The sequence below is a fragment of the Cibotium barometz genome, chromosome 16, assembly GCF_041138505.1.
Source record: "Cibotium barometz isolate CiBa-2024 chromosome 16, ASM4113850v1, whole genome shotgun sequence".
NCBI lineage: Eukaryota > Viridiplantae > Streptophyta > Polypodiopsida > Cyatheales > Cibotiaceae > Cibotium > Cibotium barometz.
In genome coordinates, this window is record NC_141061.1 from 48,288,134 (window position 1) to 48,312,915 (window position 24,782).

At 45.6% G+C, this 24,782-nt stretch overlaps 1 protein-coding gene across 11 annotated transcripts in view; it reads left to right on the plus strand.

Annotated features, from left to right (window-relative positions):
• NUDX1 (nudix hydrolase 1) overlaps window positions 1-24,782 on the plus strand; it is an 87,584-nt gene that overhangs the window by 38,935 nt on the left and 23,867 nt on the right. For all 11 annotated transcript variants that reach the window (XM_086810629.1, XM_086810630.1, XM_086810627.1 and 8 more), the window contains exon 3: window positions 21,849-21,938. In XM_086810629.1, the coding sequence (XP_086666755.1) occupies window positions 21,849-21,938 (90 nt within the window). The remainder of the gene's footprint in view (window positions 1-21,848; window positions 21,939-24,782) is intronic.

Genomic DNA, 24,782 nt, shown 5'->3' on the forward strand with positions numbered 1-24,782 from the left:
TTCCGGCATGCCATTGACCTTGGGATGCCAATGAGGTGCGGAAGGTGTTGACATTGGTTTGGGAGCAAACAAGGATCAATTGGGTACAAAAAGGGTCACTTTGGCAAGAATCTGCAGGTTTCCAAAAACCCTAATTCAGTCCCAACCCTTTTGGACTGACTTAAAAGGGACCATATGAGCTCTTAGTGCTTCCTTAGAGCTACCCAACGAGCCCTTAACCTCTGCATTTCGATATCTCTTTAGGGTAGAATTTAGGGTTTTTGCAGAAACAGTAAACCCTAATTCAGTCATAGGGGTTTGAAGATCTTCTAGATCTAATTACATAGGCTTGTAGTACTCATCTAGGGCTTCGATTTGAGCTAAAAAGTTTTGCATTTGGATAGTTATACCCAAAATACCGTTTCAGCCTATAACCCTGTAAACCCTAAAACAGAGAATAGTAGCACACCTCATCTCTTACAAGTCTTTGCATAGTGGTCTAGTACACTTCATTAGCTCTCCAACAAGCTTTAGATCACTTCAATCGGACATTTCTACCTCAATTTAGAGCCAAATTTCGAAAACCGAAGGTTTCCATGGGGCCGAAGCCAAAAGGGCGATCGAGACGCAACACTTTGGCTTCCGATGAGGTAGAGGATGAAGAGGCAATGATGGAACAAGGAATTTTGGATGCTCCGGAGGATACTCTTGGGCACACTTCAAGAGAAGGGGATACTTTTGGGCATACTTCAAGAGAAGGGAATGAGGAGTTGAATGTCGGAAGTGCCCATAAGCACACCCCACAATCTTCACATACCATCCCCATCGATTCGATCATGCAAATGCTGATGGAAATGAATGCTAAGATGGACACGATGGCTACAAGGGTGGAAGTCAATGGTAGGCTTGACACTATGGCTACAAGGATGGAAGTTTTGGAAGAAAGGGTCGCTCGGCCAATGAGCCAACCTTCCTATGATAGTGGTCATGGTGCTTTACATGAAGGCAAGCAATTTGGGACAGCTTTTGAAGGCCGTAGGGAAGGCAAGCTACCCATGGTACAAGAGGTTGCTCCCAAGGTAACACATGAGCATTCTACCAAGAATGTCACTTTTGGATTCATGGCGGATGCTAGAAAGCCTTCTATGCGGGAGATGAAGCCTACTACATTCCAAGCGGGTTCTTCTCAATTGGATGGAAAGCAACATGTACCTACATTCAGGCATGAGGAGTCAAATTTTGGGGATCCAAGGAGAGTACCTTTGAAACCCAAAGCAAATCAGTTCTCCATGCTTGAAGAGGAGGTGTATGATATGGATGATGTGGTTGAGCTTGATTGGGAACATATGTCATTCATTGAGAGACAAAGAGAAGCTCATGATAGGTGGATGGAAATGCCAAATTTCCTCAAGAGGGAGTACAAAGATTTTGCACAATTCCTTGGATCTTTTGTGCAAATGCAAAAGCACAAGCCCTTGCACCATCATGAGAATGCATCGTCAACCGTGTCAAAGGATGTAAAGGACAAGATTTCACTCTCTAAGTTCAAGGGTGATGGTTCAGCCCCACATGAGTTGGAAGAATGGATGAATAAGTTGGATACATACTTTCAGCTCTATCCGAAGAGTGAAAGGGACAAAGTGCATTTTGCATCCTTGCATTTGGAAGACTATGCACATCAATGGTGGAGACATATGCTCAAGGAAGGAGTTATGCCACATACTTGGGAAGAACTCAAGCATGAAATGAATATGACATTTGGGTCGCCTTTGGTTCTTGACCGATACCATGAAGAATGGTATGAACTCACACAAAAGGGCATGTCGGTTAGGGAGTACATCAAGAGGTTCATGAAGCTCTCTATGTTCGTGGATGGACTCAATGAAGGCATGCGATTGAAGAAGTTTGTGCATGGTCTAGATTCATACATCAAAGCGGATGTCTCGGCACAAAGACCAAGCACTATCAAAGAGGCTATGAGGTTGGCAGAGCTATATGAGCCAAAGTATAAGAGGGTTCAGCCCAATGTACCTTTTCATAAGCCATTTCACACTTCTTCAAATGTGGGGAAAAGTCTACCTTCTTGTACATCCACTTACACTTCCAATTTCCATACATCTTTTGGAAGTGGACAGTCCACAAGTGGAGTTCATAATGATGCTAAGAAGAGCAATGGGTTTGTCAAGGAGTCTCCTCAACCATTCATGAAAACTCAACGGATGGATGATCCTAAGATTGAGGAATTGAGGAGCAAAGGCCTATGTTTTAAATGCAAAGAGAAATGGTCACCCGGGCACATTTGCAAATCAAAGAAAGTGGTGGCTACTATGATCATTATGAATGCGGATTACGATTCCAAGTCATCTCATGATGTGAAAGAGTTTGATGATTGCAGCGAGGAGACACATGAAGTAGACTTGGAGGGTCATTCTTTTGTCAACAAAGAAGAGGATGAGTTTCCTTTCGACCCCGGTGGAAGGGATCATGCATGCATTTTGGAGGGTCATTCTTTTGTCAAAGAAGAGGATGAGTTTCCTTTCGACCCTGGTGGAAGGGATCATGCATGCATTTTGAGGGACAATATGCCAAAATAGAGTGCTAACCATATTTACAGAAAATTACAGCAAGGAGATGGTGAAGAATTTTCTCATTATAAGCTTCGGAATGGTCTACTATGGCACAAGGATAAGGTGTATTTGGTTCCAACCTCATCCTACATATTCCAAGTTGGCACATAGATACTATGAACCATATTTGGTAGTCGAGAAAGTGGGTGACTTGGCTTATAAGCTTGACCTACCTCCTTCTACAAGGATTCATAATATGTTTCATGTATCCAATCTTAAGAGGTTTGTGGGATCTCTTCCTCAAGATATTGAAGAGTTACCACCGATGGATGAAGAGGGAGAGATTATCTATGAGCCGGAGAGGATTGTGGACAAGAGGACAAGGGTTTTGAGGGACCGGAACATTGATGAATTCCTTGTGAAATGGAAGCGCTTGCCCATAGATGAGGCTACTTGGCAATCAATGGAGTATGTTCAACAACATGGTTTTACTTGATGGAAGTATTCCTTGATCAAGTGGCATGATTATTATGTGAAGAATGGGCATATCACGAGGTTTTATATGTGCTGTAATTTCTGGACAGCTTTGGTGGGATCTATTGTTGGGGTTACCAATATACTCCAACACACTTGGAAGATCATTTGATTCGATGACAAATATGTGGGACTCTTTTGGGTGTGGCTACGCATCATTTGCAGCTCATTTTATGGAGGTTTCATGAAGAATTTCAAGGGAAGCTTGATCGACAACATGGCTTCCATAACAGTCTTACATGCTATTTTGGAGGAGGAGGAGTTTTCCGGCTTCACTACATTTGGTTTTCCTATTCCAAATGTATTCGAGGTGCATTTTTGAAGACCTCTCTACTTCCCATGGGTTTACATTGAGTTTGCAATTCAATTGTAAATACCCTGTATGATTTTGAGGACAAAATCTTTGGGAAGGGATGGTTTGTCATGAACCATAGAGCTTGATTTCCACATGTACATAGGGGCCCATGGGCAAAAGGAGATAGTGACTATAAATAGGGCTTGGGATACTTTGGTAGGACCTTTTGACACTTTTACTAATTTTGGTCATCTTGTACCTTTGGGCTCCATCTATGGAGATTTGGCCTTCCATGGTCATCCTCTTGGTGAGAGGTTAAACACACTTAGGCTATTTGTGCATCTTCTCTTGCTACATGCACTTATAGATTTTCTCTCTCTTTTGTATATTCATGTGATGAGCCATTGGATCACTAATCTCATGATTAATGGATGCTAGATTCTTGCTTTGATGTGTTTGATTCCATATTTTGCTCTAGATCCATTTCACAGAAGAGCAACACAATGGAGGGTATCTCATCAAAGAAAAGAAGAAAAAGCATAAGCTTGAGCAATGTCACTCAAACTATAGTAGAAGGCATAGCTTGACAACCTGAGTTTTTCAAGCAAGAAGACAATTTTGATAGGACATCATGAACACTTATGAAGAAGAGCTTGAAGGAGAAGGCACTGTTGTAGTGCATCAAAGAGATAGACAGGCAACAAAACATAAGGAAAAGGAGATTTTGTGCATGAGCAAAGCCAGTGAGGGAGTTAAAGCAGCATAAGCAGCCGTTGAAGCAGCTGGAAATGCTGCAGTGGGATCTCTAAGGAAGGGCAAGCAACAATGCCAATATTCAAGGATGCAGAGCAATAAGAGGAAGAAGATGACCCATATGGGATCTGTATATACTATAGAATTTCTGCATGATGCATACCATAGTGAAGACATCAAGAATCTGCAAATCCTAAAATGAGCAATTGGTTGTTTGGTGCACAGATGCCAGTGCAACCTGTGAAACCAATATTTACTTAGAAAGTCTTTTAAAAATTAAATATCACAAACCCAACCATATTTGAAATTTAAGGAGGCTTTCACACCCATGCAAGGTTTTCTATTGGATAGAAGTTAAACTAGTGTTGTAGATGATTTCACTGGTTCTTCGCTTGGCTTTGGCCAAAATGTTTGGCTTGTCATCTTTATCCAAAATCACAAGGGTTCTCTGTGCATACTTGCAAGTTTGAAATAAGTATTGTTTTTCATGTATCTTCCTAGATTTGAATGGTCATTTTGTTAACCCAAAATCGGGTATAAATTTGTATTACCATTGTTTGGGACAATGGGATTTCTAAGCTTATATGCTTCATGTACCTCATCTATCATGCTCATAAAACAGTTGTACAAGGGCAAGACACTGGCCATTGATAAGGCTAAGACCCCCTTACGCAGATTCAACGCATTATCATATGAAAGGGACATGTATCATGATCATGTCAGGCTTTGTGATTACATTGAGAATATGATCCATCTTTGCCTACATGGATTTCAATTTTTTTAATGGGAAAAAGATCCTTCAATTAGTTAAAGAAAAATCGTCCACAATGGGCTAAGTACAACCATGATACAAACTTGCCTCATATAAGGGCAGGAAACAAGTGATCAAAGGGAAAGAGATGCTCTCCTTCGGTTGGCCTCTCTGTGAGGAGAAGGCTATCTCATACCACGAGGGGGGGGGGGGGGGGGGGGGGGGGGGGGGGGGGGAGAGATGTGGGGGGGTGTGGGGTGGGGTGGGGTGGGGGAAGGGCAACCATAGAGGTGGTCTGTAATGCCAAATGGGGTCACTGCCTCTATTTGTGAGAAAAGGGCCAAGCCTCCAAAGTCTCAAGAAGGCTTCCCGCCGCTTCCACATGCGGTCAGAACCTCCCTGAAGCTTCCCCCACTGACCGCGGAGGGGGTGAATGATATCGAGCCATATGCTCCTGATGGTCTTAGCCGACAGAGTGTGGGTACCCTCGATGGCCTCGCTGCATCTAGCACGCCAAATGTGCCAGGTTGCTATGCTGCTTCAAGTCTCCCATCTCTGGCAAGAGCCTGGTCGCGCCGTCGGGGGGGGGGGGGGGGGGGGTGTGACTAGTACTGTTACTATACGATGGTGGGAGACCTAAAGGGCTAATCCTCCCCCATCCTCCTCATTAGTCTTGACCACTCTAGCCTCGGTGGCCCAAGCGACAGTACCCCAACTGATGATCCGGGTCGATGCCCTGTCCATAGCGAAGATGCAGAGGATCCGTTGCCAAATGTGTTGACTCTTTGGGCAATCCCAAAGGCAATGTCGTTGAGACTCTTGGGGGCGACCACACCTCAGGCAAGCTGTTGACCAACGTCCAACTTTGCCAAGTACCAACCGCCAAACTCCTTTGTGCCATCAGCCAAAGAAAGAGAGTGATCTTCCTCGGCCGGAAGCTGTCCCAAAGCCTCTTCCAGAAATCTGAAAGGAAGTGCTGTGATAGGCCCTGAGACTGCTAGTGTTCTGTTACTGCTGGAGTGCCATCTATCTCATGCATCTGGATCTTGCAACCAAGCCGTGCTATATATGCAAAGAAGGGGGCATCCAGAGTCTCCTCCCGACCATTGTCCTCATCTGCTCCATGGACCACCACAAGAATGTCGTGTCTGGTAAACACGCCTAACCACACCAGGGGGGTCGGGGCTGGAATAGGAGTCCGCCACTCCTGAGGAATAGCTGAGTCTATGTTGATGCTGAGCCTGTCTCTACTCCGGATCCCGGTCAGGCCTCTCTCATGCTCCTCTTGAGGTAATTTCCTATGTGCAATCCAATCTCCGAGAGACTTGGCTGGTCCCATGCTCAAGGCATCCCAGGATATATGCGGTTGGGCCCCTAGCATGTGGCCATTGGGTAAACGGATCAGGGGGTTCCAAACCAAGGGCTGTTGAAGTTGCTCCGCTGAGGCAATGGGAACACACTGTCTGAAGGTTGGCCTGAGATAATCCCAAGCACGAAGTAGACTGGTTGCAAATCTGGCCTCAAAGGCCGGGCTAAAACCACGGGCTCGCATCTCTGTGTGAAGATCCTTCTAGTACTTTGCGGCCACCACAGGCCCCGTAGGCTCGGAGTGCGGGCTGAAATCCGGGCCAAGATGAAGTCCTTCCAGGGCTTACCACCGGTAGGAGTTCTCTGACAATCAACTTGCCCAACAGGGCACGACTCTGTATACCGGGATCAATGAGACCAAGCCCCCTCTGCTACGTGGTTGAATTGCCACCTTGGCCTTGGCTGGCCGCCCATCACTTCGGGCCCACAAGAAGTTCCGAATCAAACGCTGTACCTGGCCAATACATGTCCGAGAAAAGGCCCAACATGAAGTGATGTACGACATGGTGGCAAGCAATACTTGGTTCGCCACCACTACTCTGCCTGTTAAGGATAGCATCACCGAGCTCCAGTATAAAAGCTTCTTCCGAATACTTAGAAGAAGCGGAGCGAGATGTTGCTCGGGAGAGAGATCAATGCCAACTTAGCAACTGAGGTAGCAAACTAGAGTGCCCCTTGGGATCCACTGGAAGGTCTCAATTGGTCGCCAAGTCGGGACGAGTGCGACCTTACCCAAAACCCACATGAGTTGTGCCAGTTGATCTGTGCTCCCGATGCACGATGCATGGGCGGTAGAAAATCTCTATTGCCTCCAGGAATCTTTGAAGATTCCCTACATCTCCTGCGAGGTAGGCTGCTGTGTCGCCTGCAAACTCTGCCTAGGAGACCAGACTTCAAGGATTGCGCCTTCCCCTGTGCACGAAAAGAGGTACGGTGCCAGAGGACAACCCTGTCAAACTGAGCGGGAAAGGGGGAATCGCTCCCTGAATGAGAACATGGCTGTGTGGTGCTGAATAAAGTTTTGAGACTCCCCGAATCCACTCCATGGGGAATCCCATCCGGCTCACAGTGCCCTCCAAACTCCAAAAAGCTCCAATCCACCCTGTCATAAGCTTTCTCAAAGTCTACGAGTAGCACAATGAGGTCCAGCTGTCGCATCCTGGCCGAAGCTGTCGCCTCCCAAAAATGTAAAGATGTTGTCCAGAATGCCTGATCGTAGTCTGAGTGTCATGGATCAAGTCTGGGAGAAGGCTGAAGTCGCTTGTTGATGGCCTCGGCCAAAATCTTATACGCCGTCCCTAGAAGGGTGATGGGTCTCCACTGCCAGATCTCCAATCTGTCACCACCCTCCTTGCGAATCAAATGTATCAAGCCCTCTGTGAGCCTCTCTGGCATGACACGTGTGAGCATGATCTCATTGAAGGCAGCGCGAAGGCCACCTTCCATGAGGTCCCAATGGTGAAGAAAGAAAGAGACAGGGAGTCCATCCGCCCCTGGGCATTTGTCCCTAGGTAGTGCCGTCACCGCCTCTGCCAGCTCCTCTGAAGTGAAAGGGTCAATAAAAAAGACCGAAGGGAGGGGGGAACCACCTCTCTCGTGTGCCTCCAGACTCTCTTGTGAGCGTTCATCACCTAGGGGGGATAAAGGGGCACTAGTGAGAAGAGATCGGAAGAAAGATGGCTCTCACATGTGGGGGGTAAGTAACAATAGCTCCATCCTGGCTGCGCCACTTGCGAATTCCGTCTCTCCTCCTATGGGGGCCAATGATCTCAAAGAAATCTCCAATAACTCTGTCACCGGCTTGAGTCCAGAATGAAGCCTTGGCATGATATCTGTACTCCACCCTCTTCTCCTCAATGGACCGAATCTCTGTGCAAGTGGTAGCAATCTGACTCTCAATCCACGGGCTGTCTGGGGAACTCTCTTGAACACGCTGTAAAGAGGCTAGGCCCCTCCTCAGACTCCTCGCTTGCTCCCGAAATCCCTCCAATCTACTCCGGGTTGCATCCTGTAAGAAAACACTGATCTCCCCCAGGCCATCATCCAAAGTGCACGCTACAGAGCTTGAGGAAAAGTCCAGTCCTGCCCATATTTGCTCGATCCAGCTGCAGATCTCAGGGTTCTGTATGAGGCTGTCTGGAATCTTGGAGCTTGTATGCCTGTCATGTCTCCGTGGGTCCTCTAGGGACAAAATAACTTGGGCATGATCTGAGAAAGTAGTGCCTACTAGAATACCAACCATGCCTCCACGGCTGCAAGTCCACTCATCGACGTAGAACCTGTCCAGCCAAGAGAGGTTGGGGCCTGTGCTCTGCTTATCCGAGCGAGAGAAACTCAGACTCCTAGGGCTACGCCCAAACTCTAGGATCTGCCAAGGGTGCTGTCGCCTAAGAATCAGTATCATCTCCTCCTAGGTGGAGTGCTCCGCTCGTGAGACTGTGGCCATACCACCTCCAAGTCTGTCCTCTGCTGCCTCTATCATATTGAAGTCACCACCCATGCACCAAAAATCAGCATGGGGAAGGGCCTGTTGGACAGTGCTCCAAAAGATAGCTCTACCTGCTGCAATATTCATGGCATAAATGTTGAGGAAGCCAACGCTATCCTACCCATCAGAATGGTAACCCACTGAGCACGTCCTAGAACTATGACTCCTGATCACAGATGGCAGAAGCTACTCACTGACAGAGAGGCACACTCCTCCCTGCGTCCTTGAAGGGCCGAACGATGGGGACCAAAAAGTACAACTCCTTCCTGGTAAAATCTTCTCGCAGCGGCGGGTGCACCCCTTAGTAAGGTTATGCTCCTGGAGGAAAAGAATGTTGATAGGTCCCCCCACCATAGCTTGCTGAAGATCTCCTCTAAGAACACCTCGTCTATGAAAGCATTGAGGCCCCCGTGAACCGTGAATATTCCATGAGACAATCCTCATATCAATCTCTGTGTGAGGCGGAACTATTGGAACTGCCCTCCACTCGAAGAGTCTTGGGCGCGGGTTTAGACGAGGAATAGTCACAATCTGTCGTGGTGCGAAGTCAAGCCAAGTGGGCGTGGATCCTCCCCTCCATGTACTGCCACTCTGTCCGAGCGCGAGAGTATGCATATTCCGTGCTCCATCAATCACAATGAAGATACCTGTACGAAGGGGGGAGAGGTATTGCGATAGAGGTATGCATGAAAGCAAAGAGCAGCACCTCTAGGCTGGAGGTCACCATCTCCCCTTCCTGGTCTCTGTGGGCTGATCCACCAAGCTCCATCTTGGCTAGAGGCTAAAGATGAGTAAGAACGTCGGTAATGCGCAGATCTTGAAGATGATGCGATAGCTCAACCTCCTGGCCCTGAATGGCAACTGTGGAGCTCGGGAAACGAGAAACGGCCATGGAAATGGATGGGGGACTAAAACAGAGAAACTCGTTTCTAGGGTCTGAAACGACCATTTCGTGTGACTATGATTTAGACAGCTTTCCCTGGAGGCTTGGGGGAGAGGCTAGCTGGGATCTGGGGTAGAGACAGACTCAACCTCAACATCGACTCTGCTATTCCCCAAGAGTGGCTGACCCCTATCCTAGACCCAACCCCCCTGCAATGGTTGGGCGTGTTTACTAGGCATGATATTCTCTTGGCAGTCCATGGCGCGGATGAGAGCTGTGCTTTGTTCACTTTTTCTATTGGACCCCATGGTAGACTCGAGAGATCAGATCCCCCTCTGGATGATTTTAGTGGCTGCACCTTATAGAGGGTGAGGGTGATCAGATTTGTGACACATTGACCCCCCGCCGGCCACGGTGGCCAGGGAGAGACTCTGGCGGTTATGGATTTGGGAGAGCTGGCCGCTCACGTGCCTCTAATGGGACCCGGGGGAGTGGACTTGGCATGATTCCGCTGAGCGGGAGGAGACACTGGATACCCTGCTCTTTGCAAAGAAAAGGGTGTGAGTGTGAATGGACTTAAGGTCCACTAGCTTATCTATTTAAAGGTGGAGCTAGGAGGCATTTTGTATAGAGCAAGGCCTAGTTGTATTCATAAACAACTTAATAAGCAAGATATTGTTCTTGTATTTTGTGAGTCTCTCCTCTCCACACACTTGATCTAGCATGAGCACCACGTTTTCTCAACATGGTATCAGAGCCTAGGTTGATTAGGACTCTTGTGGTGTAGATTAGGTAATTTTTTCCTCATTTTTTCCTTATCTTCTACTTGTGGAGCTCAACCCCCTGGCAGTGGAGGAGCTCTACGAACTTGTAGAGGCAATATTTTGAGGAGATTCCAACATGGGAGATGAAGAGCAGGTCCGGGCGCTTCAATTCGTACGGCTAATTGCAGAATAGCTTCACTCCACGCTGCGGCATTGCCCACTGAGGGAGACGGTGTCGTTTTTTCTGCTGCAGTACTAGCCGTACAGCCATACGCCGGCTGTAGGCCACCATTAGGCAAGGGGCTTGAGGGCTTTGATAGCCCACTCACTGAGGACTCCACAGCTCAAGTTTGAGCTTCAACAAAGCACTGACGCGCCGGCTGCAGACAAAAACCAAGCGTCCTTCATCTTCTCCATGAAGCTTTCCATTAAAGCTTCAACTTGATTTTTTTTCTTGCTCTAATCCTTCCCCCCTTGCTCTAATCACCCAAGTGATGTGTTGGGGTAAAGGCGTTATGCCCACCCTTATAGTGTGTACAAGCCCATAAGTTATAGTACATAGTACACTTAGTACTTTTAATGTACTAGGTGCACTATGTGTACTAGTGCAATATACATGTGTGATAGGGGAGTCACACACTCATGCCTCATGAGTTGACTTATCCCCACAGCTCTCTCTCTCTCTCCCTTGTTCTCTGTGTATGTCTCCCACATGACCTAACCCTAATTCCTGTGTTTCTTCCACACAACTGGTATCAGAGCTCTTGGTCCCCTCCCTCTTTTCATGATGGCTGCACTTGTTATCACATCCTACAGTTGCCCTAATCTGATTTCAGAACTGGTCGTAATTAACCCTGTCTGCTGGTCGTAATCAGCCCTGTGGTCGTTTTTTTTTTTCTGGTCGTATTGTGGGGGCTGCTCGCCTTCAACTGGTCGTATGTAGCGCTGCTACTCGGTGAAGAGGCTAGAAGCGAACGCAAGGCAGCAATCAGGCGAGAGGTGGCAGCTCGTGCACGTACATAAGCAGGCGTGTCAGGCGACACCCGAGTCGTCGACTGCAAGTGTAGGCGCTAGGCGAATACGTCAACAAGCAGGCAGGCGTGAAGCGAAGGCTACCACGTCATCTGAAGTTCAGCAGCTAAGCGAAGGCAGGCGAGCGAAGAACATTGGGCGTCCGTTAGCGAACGGTCGATAGCGATAGCTGCACCTGCCTCTTGGCGTCGAAGCACTTCCCGCCACTGGCCAGTCTTATGCAGCGCATAAGTGCCATGGTGCAGTACTGTCAGTAAGCCATCGCCAGCTGTCAGTCGATGCCCCACTGCAGATAGCACGAGCAGCCATAAGCTCTCTCAGCAGCAGCAGCACCAAATTCAATTGCCCCCCTCTCCGGCAACAGCATCTGCAATCATCAACCCTTTCCTGCAACAGAAAATCAGAAATCAAGGTATTTGCCTCAATTTTTTTTTTTGGGATTTGCAATTGAGCAGTTGCAATCATTAATTGAGCAGATACAGGCGCCGAATTGCTCAATTTTTGAGCAAAATTGGCAAAATTGGGTGACATTGGTCACAATCAGGATCAATTTGCAGGACATTGGTCACAATCAGGATCAATTTGCAGGAAATTGAATGTCAAAATTTGGGGCTTTTGATGTAATTGTGCAATTAAGCACTCATACATGCTGTATGATGTGAAAAATCGCACATTTGGGCAAAATTGCAGCAAATTGCAGTGCAAATCAAGGGGCTTTTGTGCCGATTTGGTTGATTTGCATGTAGGCAATCGCATTTGATGCTGTGGATAATGTGCTGATGCCTTACAAGCACTCAATGTGCCTGTAAATCAAGGGGGTTTCATATATTTGATGTATATGTGGCCAGGGGGAAGCATCGTGAACACTCTGGATGCCTTCATGTGCGTCAATGTACCATGTATGATCAGAAATTGATCTCAAATCAAGGGGCTTTTCAAGTTTGTATGCTTGTTGAGCTTGGCAAAGCAGCAGGCAAGACATTTATGCCTTGAATCCTCAAAAATCAGCTTGCAGTCAAGGGGCTTTTGCCCAATTTCTGTTCGGGACTGTTGTATGCAGTGTACGGGACTGTAAAAGTCTGATTTTCACTCATTTGGACAGCCAGGAGAGCATTTATTGCTATTGTACCTGCTGGTACAGATTTGGCACAGCTTTGTGCAAATTTTGGCATGGCTGTACACTGTTTTGAGTGACCAAAAGGTTCAATTTCAGCTGCTGTACTTGCCGGTACAGGTTTGGTACATCATTGGTGAGCACTTGGTACTGCTGTACAGTACTTTGGAAGGGCAAAAGAGCACATTTAAGGTGCTGTCCAAAATCTGCAGCAACCAGATTTTGGTGTTTTCATCACATACAGTGGGAGAAAAGTTGCATTTGTGCTTCCGCAGTGGGAGATAAAGCTTGGGAGAATAACTGTGAGCACTTTGTGTGCTTTTGGTGCAGTGTTTGCACATTTTGCAGGGAGTCAGGCATTGACAGGTTGCATTTTGCTATGACAACCACAGGTGAGAGCTCTTCATTGCTTCATATCAAGAAGCTTGAAGGCTCGCATAATTATGATATTTGGCAAACCCAGTGCTACAATGTGTTGCTCCAGAAAAAGCAGCACAAGCCTATCAAAGAAAGGGGTGTAATGCCCGCTTCTCTTACTGCTGAAGAGTGGGAAGATATGGATGAGCTGGCAAGATCTACTATCATGTTGTCTGTGTCAGACTCATTACTTTTCAGCATTCGTGAAGAGAAGAAAGCTTGGGGAATGTGGCAGAGATTGCAGGACTTGTATGCCCAACAAAGTGCCTCAAGCAAAGTGTATTGGTTGAAGAAACTCATAGGTCTTCAGATGAAGGAAGGGGCGTCTATGACAGCCCATTTAAATGAGTTTAATGGTATTGTCAGCCAAGTTATAAATCAAAAGTTGGCAATGGACGATGAGTTCAAAGCCACTTTTCTGTTATGCACTTTGCAAGAGAGTTGGGACACATTCAGGACAGCCACTAGCAATTCGCATGCTATGCTGTCATATGCAGATGTTGAGGGTGCTCTTCTTCAAGAAGAGATGAACAGGAAAAACAACTCTGTTGGAAAGTCCAATGCAATGAATGCACGTGGGAGATCCCAGCAAAGGGGAAAAAGCCAAGAACGGGGAAGGAGCAAGTCTCGCTCCAAAAAGGATTTGGAATGCCATTATTGTGGCAAGAAGGGACACATTAAAAAGCAATGCTACAAATGGAAAAATGATCAAAAGGAAAAGGGAAAAGGCAAAGACAAAGAGAAAGATGAAGCCAAAGATGTAAAGCCAAAGGGCAAAAGTGGAGTCAAGATTGAAGAAATCAATGTGTCACATGCAGGTGGCAGTGAGGATGAGGTCCTCTTTACTTCTTCACTTGATGCCCATTCACTTCTTACAGGTGGTCATGGTATGCACTCATGGATCATTGATTCAGGTGCCTCCTTTCATGTCACAGGTTGCAGAGACTTGTTTGTCAGGTATACTGCTGGCAATGAAGGAGTGGTTTATTTGGGTGATAACCATGCATGCAAGATTCTTGGCAAAAGATGTGAGGCTTGTATTTTCAGATGGCTCACAGCTTATGCTCCATGATGTCAGGCATGTGCCTGAGATCAAGAAGAATCTGCTTTCTACTGGACAGCTTGATGATGCTGATTATGTTACCACATTTGGTCGTGGAAAGTGGAAGATTAGTAAGGGCTCACTGGTTGTTGCCAGAGGCTCTAAGGTGGACACTCTTTACTTTATGCATGCAGGTGTTTGTCACCATGCTAATGTAAATGCAACCGAGCTGCCGGAAATCTCTATGTGGCATAGCCGGTTGGGACACATGAGTGTCAAAGGAATGGAGCAATTGTCTCGTTTGGGTTACTTGCCTTCTCTAAAGTTTTCAAGTTTTCAGTTTTGTGAGCATTGTATATATGGTAGGCAACTACAGCGCCCCCACAAGAAAGCTCTTGGACAGAAAGATGCTCAGTTAGAGCTTGTGCATATAGATGTATGTGAGATGCCTCAGCTTTCTTTGGGAGGGGCAAAATACTTTGTCTTTTATTGATGATGCCACACGCAAGGTGTGGGTTTATCCTCTTCGCTTGAAGAGTGATACATTCTCAGTGTTTCAGAAGTTTGTTGCTCTTGTTGAGAATCAAACTGGCAAAACACTGAAAGCTTTGCGTTCCGACAATGGTGGAGAGTATACGTCCAAACAGTTTCAGGACTTTTGTGATGCTAAAGGCATCAAGAGGGAGCTCTCTACTCCTTATGATCCTCCACAAAACGGGACGGCAGAGAGGATGAACAGGACCATTCAGGAGAAGGTCCGTTCTATGTTGTCACATGCTGCATTACCTCATGGTTTTTGGGCTGAAGCTGTTATGACAGCCGTTCACCTTATAAACAGGTCACCTAACACGAGGCTTGGTGGGAAAGTGCCAGAAGAAGTATGGACAGGGAAGCCTCCGTCATACAAGCACTTGAGAGTATTTGGTTGCGTTGCGTACGTGCACATACGCAGGGAAATGCGCACCAAACTTGATCCTAAGTCTCACAAATGCATATTCCTAGGATATGGTGACAGAGGTGAAATGGGGTATAGACTTTGGGATCCCATGAATAGAAAGATCATACGCAGCAATGATGTCATTTTTGATGAAACATGCATGTATAAGGAGCCTGCAAGGCAACAGGAGCCTAGCAGAGTCATCTTTGATGATGATGGACATCATGGACAACAACAAAGGGCTGTAAATCAGCCATTACAGCAGGAAAACCAGTCCTTAAATGGTGCTGAAAATGGTCCAAATGGACAGCCAGAGATGGCAGAAGATATCCCTATGGATATACCACAGTTAGAGGAGATACCGGGCATGATTTTTCAGCCTTATTGCATGGAACAGGAGCCACCAATGGGTGATATGCAGGCTGGACAGCAACCTGCAAATGATGGTCATTGGGTACGGAGGTCCACAAGACCCTCCAGAGCCCCTGACAGGTTTGTTCCAGGGGTTGACTATTTGATGCTTACTGACTGTGGGGAGCCCTCATGTTATAAGGAGGCTTTACAGAGGGCAGACAAGGCTCTATGGGAGCGTGCCATGAAGTCAGAGATGGATTCTCTGCATAAAAATGGAACTTGGAAGTTGGTGCATTTACCTGCAGGCAAGAAGGTTTTGCCATGCAAGTGGGTTTACAGGCTCAAAGTTGCACCAGATGCAAAGCCAAGATACAAAGCCAGGTTAGTGGCTAAGGGCTTCAAGCAGGAATATGGTGTGGACTTTGATGAGATCTTCTCTCTAGTGGTCAAAATGACCACACTTAGAGCTGTGTTGGCTTTGGTTGCGCATGATGATCTGGACTTGATTCAGATGGATTTGAAGACTGCTTTTCTTCACGGTGATCTCCATGAGGAGATATATATGCAGCAGCCAGAGGGTTATGCAGTGAGTGGAAAGGAGAAGCTTGTATGCAAGCTGAAAAAGAGTCTTTATGGGCTCAAACAGGCACCAAGGGAATGGTATCATAAATTTGATACATTCATGAAATCTCAGAAATTCAGGAGAAGTGGCATAGATCACTGCTTGTACACCAAGAAAGCTTTGGATGGCAGTCTATTGATCCTCATCTTGTATGTTGATGATATGTTGATTGCCGGGAAATCTCGTAAGGAGATGGATGCCTTGAAGCAGAGGCTGCATCAAACCTTTGATATGAAGGATTTGGGTGATGCAAATCACATCTTGGGTATGCGGATACTTCGGGACAGAAATCAGCATGTGTTGTATTTGTCTCAGAAGGAATACATTGGCAAAGTTTTGCAGAGGTTCAATATGGACGGGGGGAAGAAGACTAGTACTCCTTTGCCTCCATATGTGAAACTCAGTGCTATGGACAGCCCACAGTCAGATAGAGACAGGGCTGATATGGCCAAGATTCCGTATGCTTCAGCTTGTGGCAGTCTCATGTATGCCATGGTTGCTACTAGGCCGGACATTGCATTTGCAGTGGGAGTGGTTTCTAGATACATGGCCAACCCTGGCAAGAAGCATTGGGAAGCAGTGAAAGGTGTCATGAGATACCTAAAGGGCACACAGGATATGTGCATATGCTTTGGCAAACAGGATGCATTAGTGCATGGTTACACGGATTCGGATTATGCCGGTCATCCAGATAACCGGAAGTCTACTACCGGTTATGTATTTACATTCACAGGAGGTGCTGTGTCATGGATATCCAGGATGCAGAAGTGCACAGCCTTATCTACTACAGAGGCCGAGTATATTGCAGCCACAGAGGCTTGCAAGGAGGCATTATGGCTATCTCGGTTAGTGGTTGATTTGGGTTATACAGGGGATATTCCATTGTTGCATTGTGACAGTCAGAGTGCCATCCAGTTGGCAAAGAACCCTGTTTTTCATGCAAAGACGAAGCATGTGGATGTGAAGTATCACTTCATCAGAGAGGTGATAGAGAACAAGCAAATTCAGCTTGTTAAGATTCACACGGATGACAACCCGGCTGATCTGTTGACAAAGAGTTTGCCTCCGGAGCGGTTTGCTCATTGCAGACACTTGATGGGCATTGGATGAGGCCATTTTCAGCCTTGATATGGCCCTGTATATTATCATGTACGTGCTGATTTTTTCTTTTCCTTTACTTAAGGGCACTTTGCCTTTAAGTGGGAGGTTGTTGGGGTAAAGGCGTTATGCCCACCCTTATAGCGTGTACAAGCCCATAAGTTATAGTACATAGTACACTTAGTACTTTTAATGTACTAAGTGCACTATGTGTACTAGTGCAATATACATGTGTGATAGGGGAGTCACACACTCATGCCTCATGAGTTGACTTATCCCCACAGCTCTCTCTCTCTCTCCCTTGTTCTCTCTGTGTATGTCTCCCACATGACCTAACCCTAATTCCTGTGTTTCTCCCTTTGTGAATGAGTGTTGCTGATCCTTCATCTTGATTTTGAAGAGTGGCCAACCACATGAGGTATCCATAAGCCTCATTCCCATCAAGCTCCATCATCAACATCAACTTTCAAGCTTTCAAGGCTTTCAAAATGTGCTTATGAGCACTAATAGTGTTGTTTAACACTAATGAAGCTGTTAATCCAACAAAGGAAAGTTATTATAAAGTGTTTTTAAACACTAAGAGTGTTATTAAACACTAATGGTAAATCTAATCACGAAAATAAGTATCATTAGACACTAAAAATGTGCTTTTAAGCACTAATTGTGTTTTTTAAACACTAATGGTGATCTTAATCACCAAACAAAGTGTTGCTTAACACTAATGTGGTCTTAACCATCAAAGGAGGAGGTCTTTAACACTAAGGAGGCTTCTCTTCATCAACATTGGAGGCCGGGCACACACCATAAGTGCCACATTACAAGTCTTCATCGTCAACCCGTTTCTTCCAAAGAGAAATGGTGCAACCATGAACCATTGTCTTCATCCCATAAGCCAAAGAGGTTGAAGATTTCTGGTTTTTCATCAACAAACTCATTATTTTGAGTGGTGTTAAAATTGGGCACATGTACACTAAGTGTTCATCTTCAATGTTTATATGTATCACCCTTGAGGCTCTTGTTTGTAAGAGGCATAGGCATGTCATAAGCCATATGCTCTCATTTTCCAAGCCCAAGGCATGTTATTCCGCTGCATATTCAACATTTTCATCGTCTAAGATGAGTTGTAAGGTTGAGCATAGCATCACTAAGTGCTCTACCTTGTTGTTTGTCATGATTTTAAACATCTCTTGGCATTGTCTTTGTAAGAGGCATTGGCAACATTATGAGTCATGCCCTCTCTTTCTTGAGCCAAGGATGATGTACCTTATTGGTTTGAGCATTTACCTCAACCACTTACTCACTCTCATTAAGCTTGTATCTTCAAACCCTAATGGGTATCATGTAACCAACATGCACAAAAGTTGTTGTAATTGTGGAGTAGACACTGCCCTTGCCCAATTCATAAGGCAAGTGGTAAGACCCTCTCTTTTCCTTTCCCATATAAATCTACCTCATTGCCCATGGAGGAGGTATGGTATTAAAGGAAGCATCAAGCATGTTGAAGGAACATCTATAAGCAAACCACTTAAGCAAGGGTGGCAGCCTTGTTTTGATCATTGTGTGAGAATGGTCGAGGTGGAAAGCATGTGGAAGCAATGGCATGTATGTCTAAAGCATGCCAAATACAAGAAGTCAAGCAAGCACAAAGAGTGGGGTGCATCATCATGGTGTACATCTTCATCGACAACAAACAAAGACTTAGATGGCATCATTGTATTAGCCTCTAAGGCTCTAGGAACATGGTTGTAAATCCTAGATAACTCCACCTATATTCCAAACCTTGTACGCCTAATGTTATAAAGGCATCCTATGTCCAATACCACCTATTCTATTCTTTCATAGTTGGTATTGAGGGAGGGTATTAAGAGACTAAGGTTATGTAGAAGGGGAAGAAAAGGGTGTGAGTGTGAATGGACTTAAGGTCCACTAGCTCATCTATTTAAAGGTGGAGCTAGGAGGCATTTTGTATAGAGCAAGGCCTAGTTGTATTCATAAACAACTTAATAAGCAAGATATTGTTCTTGTATTTTGTGAGTCTCTCCTCTCCACACACTTGATCTAGCATGAGCACCACGTTTTCTCAACATGTATACACCGCACGGTTAAGCCGCAGGATTTAGATGCGCGAGGTTGAGGGCACCCCAGCAGCTGCAGTACACTTGCAGACACAGGGCCTCTCACAATCAGATTTTTGGAAGAGACTCTAGGACAATTCTCAGCCTTGGAAGAGCACTCTCTTTCTTTGGATACTGGCACACAAGAGTTTGGCGGTTGGCACGTGGTTGGTCAACAGCTTGTTCGAGGTGCAGTCACCCTCGGGAGTCTCAGCGACATTGTCTTTGAGATTGCCCGAAGCCTCAGCAGGTTTGGTAGTGGATTCTCCGCATTTTCACAATGGATAGGACCTCGACCATATCATTTCATGGGGCCCTGTAGCTTGGGCCATAGAGGCTGAGTTTGTCATGGCTTGTGAGGAGGAAGTGGGGGGACTAGCCCTTCAGGTCTCTCACCTTCACATTTAGGTAGTTCCAGTCCTAGCCCCATCTACTAATCATTGGACTCCGGGATCGTGCCAAAGATGGGAGATTTGTAGCAGCATTGTAGCTTGGCACATTTGGAGAGCTTGATGCAGTGAAGCCATTGAGAGCTCCCACACTCCGCCTACAGAGTTCATCGGGAGCAATTGGCTCAACATCATCCATATCCTCCACAGTCAGTGGGGGAAGGTGCAGGGTGGCTCTGACTGCGTATGGAAGCGGTGAGAAGCTTTCTTGAGGCTCTAGCGGCCTTCTATAATGCCCAGTATCGCATCCAATGAACAAAGCAATCATAACCATTCAGGCAAGAAGGAATAACTCTAAAGGAGCCTTGAATGTTATGATCGAGTGTCTACAAGAACTGCCTAGAAATTCTACAAAACCAGAGCAGATGTGGAACTGTTTCAGCATGTCTTCCACATCTACAACATCTATCACTAGAAATATTGCATTTAGCAAGTATCATGGAAACAGGAAGCACACCCACAAGGCATCTCCACAAGTAGAGACGTTGCTTGAGAGGTAACTTACTTCACCATATTGTTTGAAGTCTTTGTTTCCACCACTTCAAGCTCTCAGTTATGCCCCAAAGCAAATCAGCATGAGTCTTGATCCAGGGTGCTGGAAGCAAACATTTATAGTCCTGTTTGGCTGCAATGTCATGTAATGTATAATGACACTAATGACTAGTAATTTGCCAATCTTTGAGTTTGTCTTCATCATTCAGTTGTGGAACAGGTTCATACTGTTGTAATAAAGTCCTTATAGTTTTCCACAGCTCTCGGTGATGAAGACCTAAACCATGCCTTCGACAAACTTGGGGGGATGTTAGAACATAGCCCTCATCATTCACAACATCATCAACACTGTTGATCCCTATGGACGAAAGAAAGTAGGCCTTATGTGGCTCTCTCATTGCAAGAAGCTGCATAAATACCATGGACCAATGTATACTTTCAAGCCAGAGAGAACTACCAATCAATGCATCACGGCCTTTCCACTGAAGAGAAGAAAGAGCTTCTTTCCAATCTCGCAATAAGTGGCATATGGGCAACCTGGAATTTTACCTGTGAATCTGCCCATAACAATCTCCCAATGAGAGACATGCCAATTACCATAAGCACGAGTGATAATACTATGACACATGTCTGCCAACATAACAGCCCATGGCTGTTTTTGATCCAAAAAGACCAAAAGCATGGTGGTTTTCCTTGCAAGAACATGGTATTTCAAATCAAGAATATTAAGCCCACGATGCATTTTGGTTGTACGAATAGCAGAACACTTGAGGAGGCGAAGGCCCTTGTTATGATGCTTGGTTTTCCACAAAAGCTCCAATGCTCGAGACATAAAAGCATCAATATCAACCTTTCTCCATAAGATAAGAGGCAAATAGAATTGTGCATAAGCCATAATGATGGATTGCACAATTTGCAGTCATACATGCAGAGGCCAAGTCGAGAGCTTCCAGTATGCAAGTTTACCCAAGATATGGCCTGTTTTACTGACATATTCCAAGCAATGGGATATCCCAAGTGACGAACAATTTGACCTTGCAGAACAATTTGTACACACACACACACATTTTATTTATTTATTTGGTGAAAACACTACTTATATTAAATAGTTAACTGTACAGTCATAGTCACCCGAAGCGGGTGGAGCTATGAGAACGAACTAAACAGACTGGGAAAATTCTTCAAACTGTTGGAGAAAAAGCTCGCCAAGATCTTAGCAATCTCGAAGAGACCGGAGTAGTGCAGCACGAAAATAGGGGAAGGGATGAACAATTTACACACACACACACACTTTTTTTTTTGGGTAATATCCAGTGCAGTATATTTATATGCTCATAAATTTACATGATGGGAGGTCTCCGAAATGGAGAGTATCCCAAAGATCAGAAACATAAAAAGAAAAGCTCTACGCAAGAAGCATCCATATCACACACACACACACACACACACACACGTAAACACATGTATAGGATTACAAAGATAATGCTCTTGGATGAAGAGGGGCAAATAAAGTGATTTCGTCAAAGCATGATGCAAGTTGAGTCCTTAAGGGCACCTTGTTCCCATGTAATGCTTAGGTCTCTCGGGCTATGCCTACTTAAAGATTTGCAAGCCTGTTGCTTGACTACAAAGTTTGAGGTTATCTTCAATTAGCCAATCTAAAATTAGCTTACCTGATTTTATTAATTCAATGTTTGAACTAGCTCCATGTCTGCAAGTATGCCTATCAACCATCATTGTTTCATAATTGGCAATATATTCTTATCATGTTGTCGTTGCCTCTAAATGGTTTCAGCTTGAAGAGGAAGCAGGGATTGTTGCTGAGAATATTTTCAAGCAAGGAGTCTTGACATTCCACTTTGATGACAAGCCACAGCCGTGGGAGGTAAAGTTTTTCCCAAAATGAAAGTATCTAGAAGTGACAGAGCAATCAAAATCAGCCTTCATTTTGAATGTAAGTGAAGAGTACACATGCAAGTGCTCATCCAGCTACACTGTAATCACCTCACGATTATCTTTCTTATACAGAGAGTTCTCTTGACAGAGATCGCCTCCCGTGGCTAGCACTAGAGTCCTCTATATAGTATATCGTGGGAGGGAGAGAGTGCGGGTGAGATGAGCTGCATTGCCCTTCTCCTCATCCACGTGGCCACCACTGTTACCGACACATGCATGGTATTCGGAAATAGTTGAGTGGTTTCATGCACACGGCATACAGATGTACTGTCTCCTCCCATTTCAGTACATCATAGATTCCCCCTACCTCAACCTCTCATGACATGAAATCAACCAGATCATCCGGTTAGACCTACTCGGGCTACACACACATCGGACATGGGTGCTGCCATTAGAGACGGGTAAGAAGTGTGAATTCTACAAAGATCACTTCTTGAGACTCTCCGAGGATGGATTCATGGAGATCCTGGGATACATGCAAATACACATGTCACATGCTATGCATTTCGCGATTGGCCAGCTTGGGTATCCCACTGCCTCAAAGTAGAGGCTGGCAGAGCCAAGAATATCCTACAAGAGGAGAGGATATGTAGAGTGTGCACCACGGGAGTGGTAGAGGATGAGGCCCGTTATATGTTTAGTTGTTTGGCTTACTACAAGATACGGGGGAGATTCCACTTCCTTTTTCGAGAGGGAGTGAGGCTCGTGATACAGAGATGCTCGATGGAGCTCAGATGACACAGGGATGTCGTACTGAGGCAGCATGCTGATAGACAGGCCCAACCCCGACAGGACTTAGAGAGCCATCATTGATTTATTGTAGTACACGCATCCACATCAGAGTCCACCATCCATGTCATGCCGCTGCTCCGGGAGGGATTGAGGCCACTCACACTGGTGATACAGAGATGCTTGGCATGCCTAAAATGGGTATTTTAAAGATGTCAATTTTATCGCTTATCCTTAAACCCTCACAAATGCCAATTTTGGGTGAAACATGGAGTTATTATTGGTAGGTTAGCTACACCTGCTCGAGGACCAGCACAGAGAGCTCTCACCGACTTCTTCCATACCCACACTTCGAGGGCTGATCCACCCACCATACCCGGACCATAGGCTAGTGCAAGAGCTCGGCCGAGAGGTGTGACACCCGACAGAGCCACTGAGTTATGCATAGCTTGACGCCCCAGACCCCATGGCCCTCACCCATGGCCATGCGACCACAAGAGGATCCGGGCCATTGTCTCCCATCATCGCAGGACCTTCTCACACCGGCTTAATTTTACCACCTTGAGCAACATGTCATAGCGGCCCATGAGGGATGTATCAGGGTGATATGAGAGCTCTCTGTTCATGTACCTAGATCAGATTTTATAGTTCTAGATTTTTGTTATCTTTCTTTATTACTATTTTGTACCCAGGATGATGTACCTCATGGATATGATGTAACCTTTTGGTCTCATAGGTCATTTTGGCCTTTTGAAGACTTTAATAGAACTTTCTTTGTTTCTCTCTTTCTCTATTATACCCATCTTCTTAATTGGAGTTATCTTCTTATTAGGAATGTTTTGATGGGAGTCTTTTTTCTTTGGGTCCTTGAGTAGATCCTTCTGTAGTAGCAACTTGAGTGCCACTTGGTCTCTTGTCCAAAGGAAGTATTTGTTGGGTGTTGGACTCACACACTCACACACACAAACCTGCACATTAGGGTTAGGTGCAGGGTAGAGAAGCTCACACACAGAAATGAGAGAGAGAGAGAGAGAGCCAAAAGTGTGGTATCCACAAAATGCAAGTCAACCCTTGCATGTGTGCCACATCCATATAATATAGAACTACAAAATATTATATGTGTCCTTTCACACTTGATGTCCAAGGGGAAAAACCACATGGGAAAAAGTGCCCTTGGGTAAGCCCTGTTCACACATAGCACTACCATAAGTGAGCATATGCCTAAAATCCCCCCTGTAGTGGAAGTGTGAACCTGTACAAGGAAGCAGATCACTCTCTGTATGAGAGTAAGCCCAAAGCTTTGCGGAAAGCTTCAAACTTTTCTCGAGGTAAAGCCTTTGTGAATAGATCTGCAACATTATCCTGTGTAGGGCAATAAGATAAACTGATCTCCCCTGCATGTAGCCTCTCTCTGACATAGTGATAATGAATCTCTATGTGCTTGGTACGTGCATGAAATACTGGATTTCGTGCCACGGCCATAGCACTCTGGCTATCAGTGAGAATGGTGGTGGGTGTCTGCTGACACTCACGAAGATCAGCCAATAGTCTCCTCAACCATACACAATCTACTGTAGCTGTAAAGACTGCCCTGTACTCAGCCTCACAAGTAGATGTAGCAACAGTGGGTTGCTTTTTACTCAACCAAGATATGCATGAGCTGCCAAGAAAAAAACAATTCCCACTGGTGGATTGCCTGGTATCGTAATCACCAGCCCAATCTGAATCACTGTATGCATAAAGCTACAAGTTGCCCCCCCTGGGATAGAACAAACCAAGATCCAGGGTACCCTTAAGATAACGAAAAATGCGTTTGACTGCTTGCCAATGCTTTGTGCCTGGGCTGTGCATGAATTTGCTCAACAAAGACACTCAAAAGATATGTCTGGCCTCGTGTTACACAAGTAAATGAGGCATCCCACTGCCTGGCTATAAAGGCCGGCCTCAAAAGGCTCTCCAATATCATGCATAGTAAGCCTTACACCTAGTTTTACCGGAGTAGAAATGGGCTTACATTCATCCAATTGATGCACTTTCCATCCTT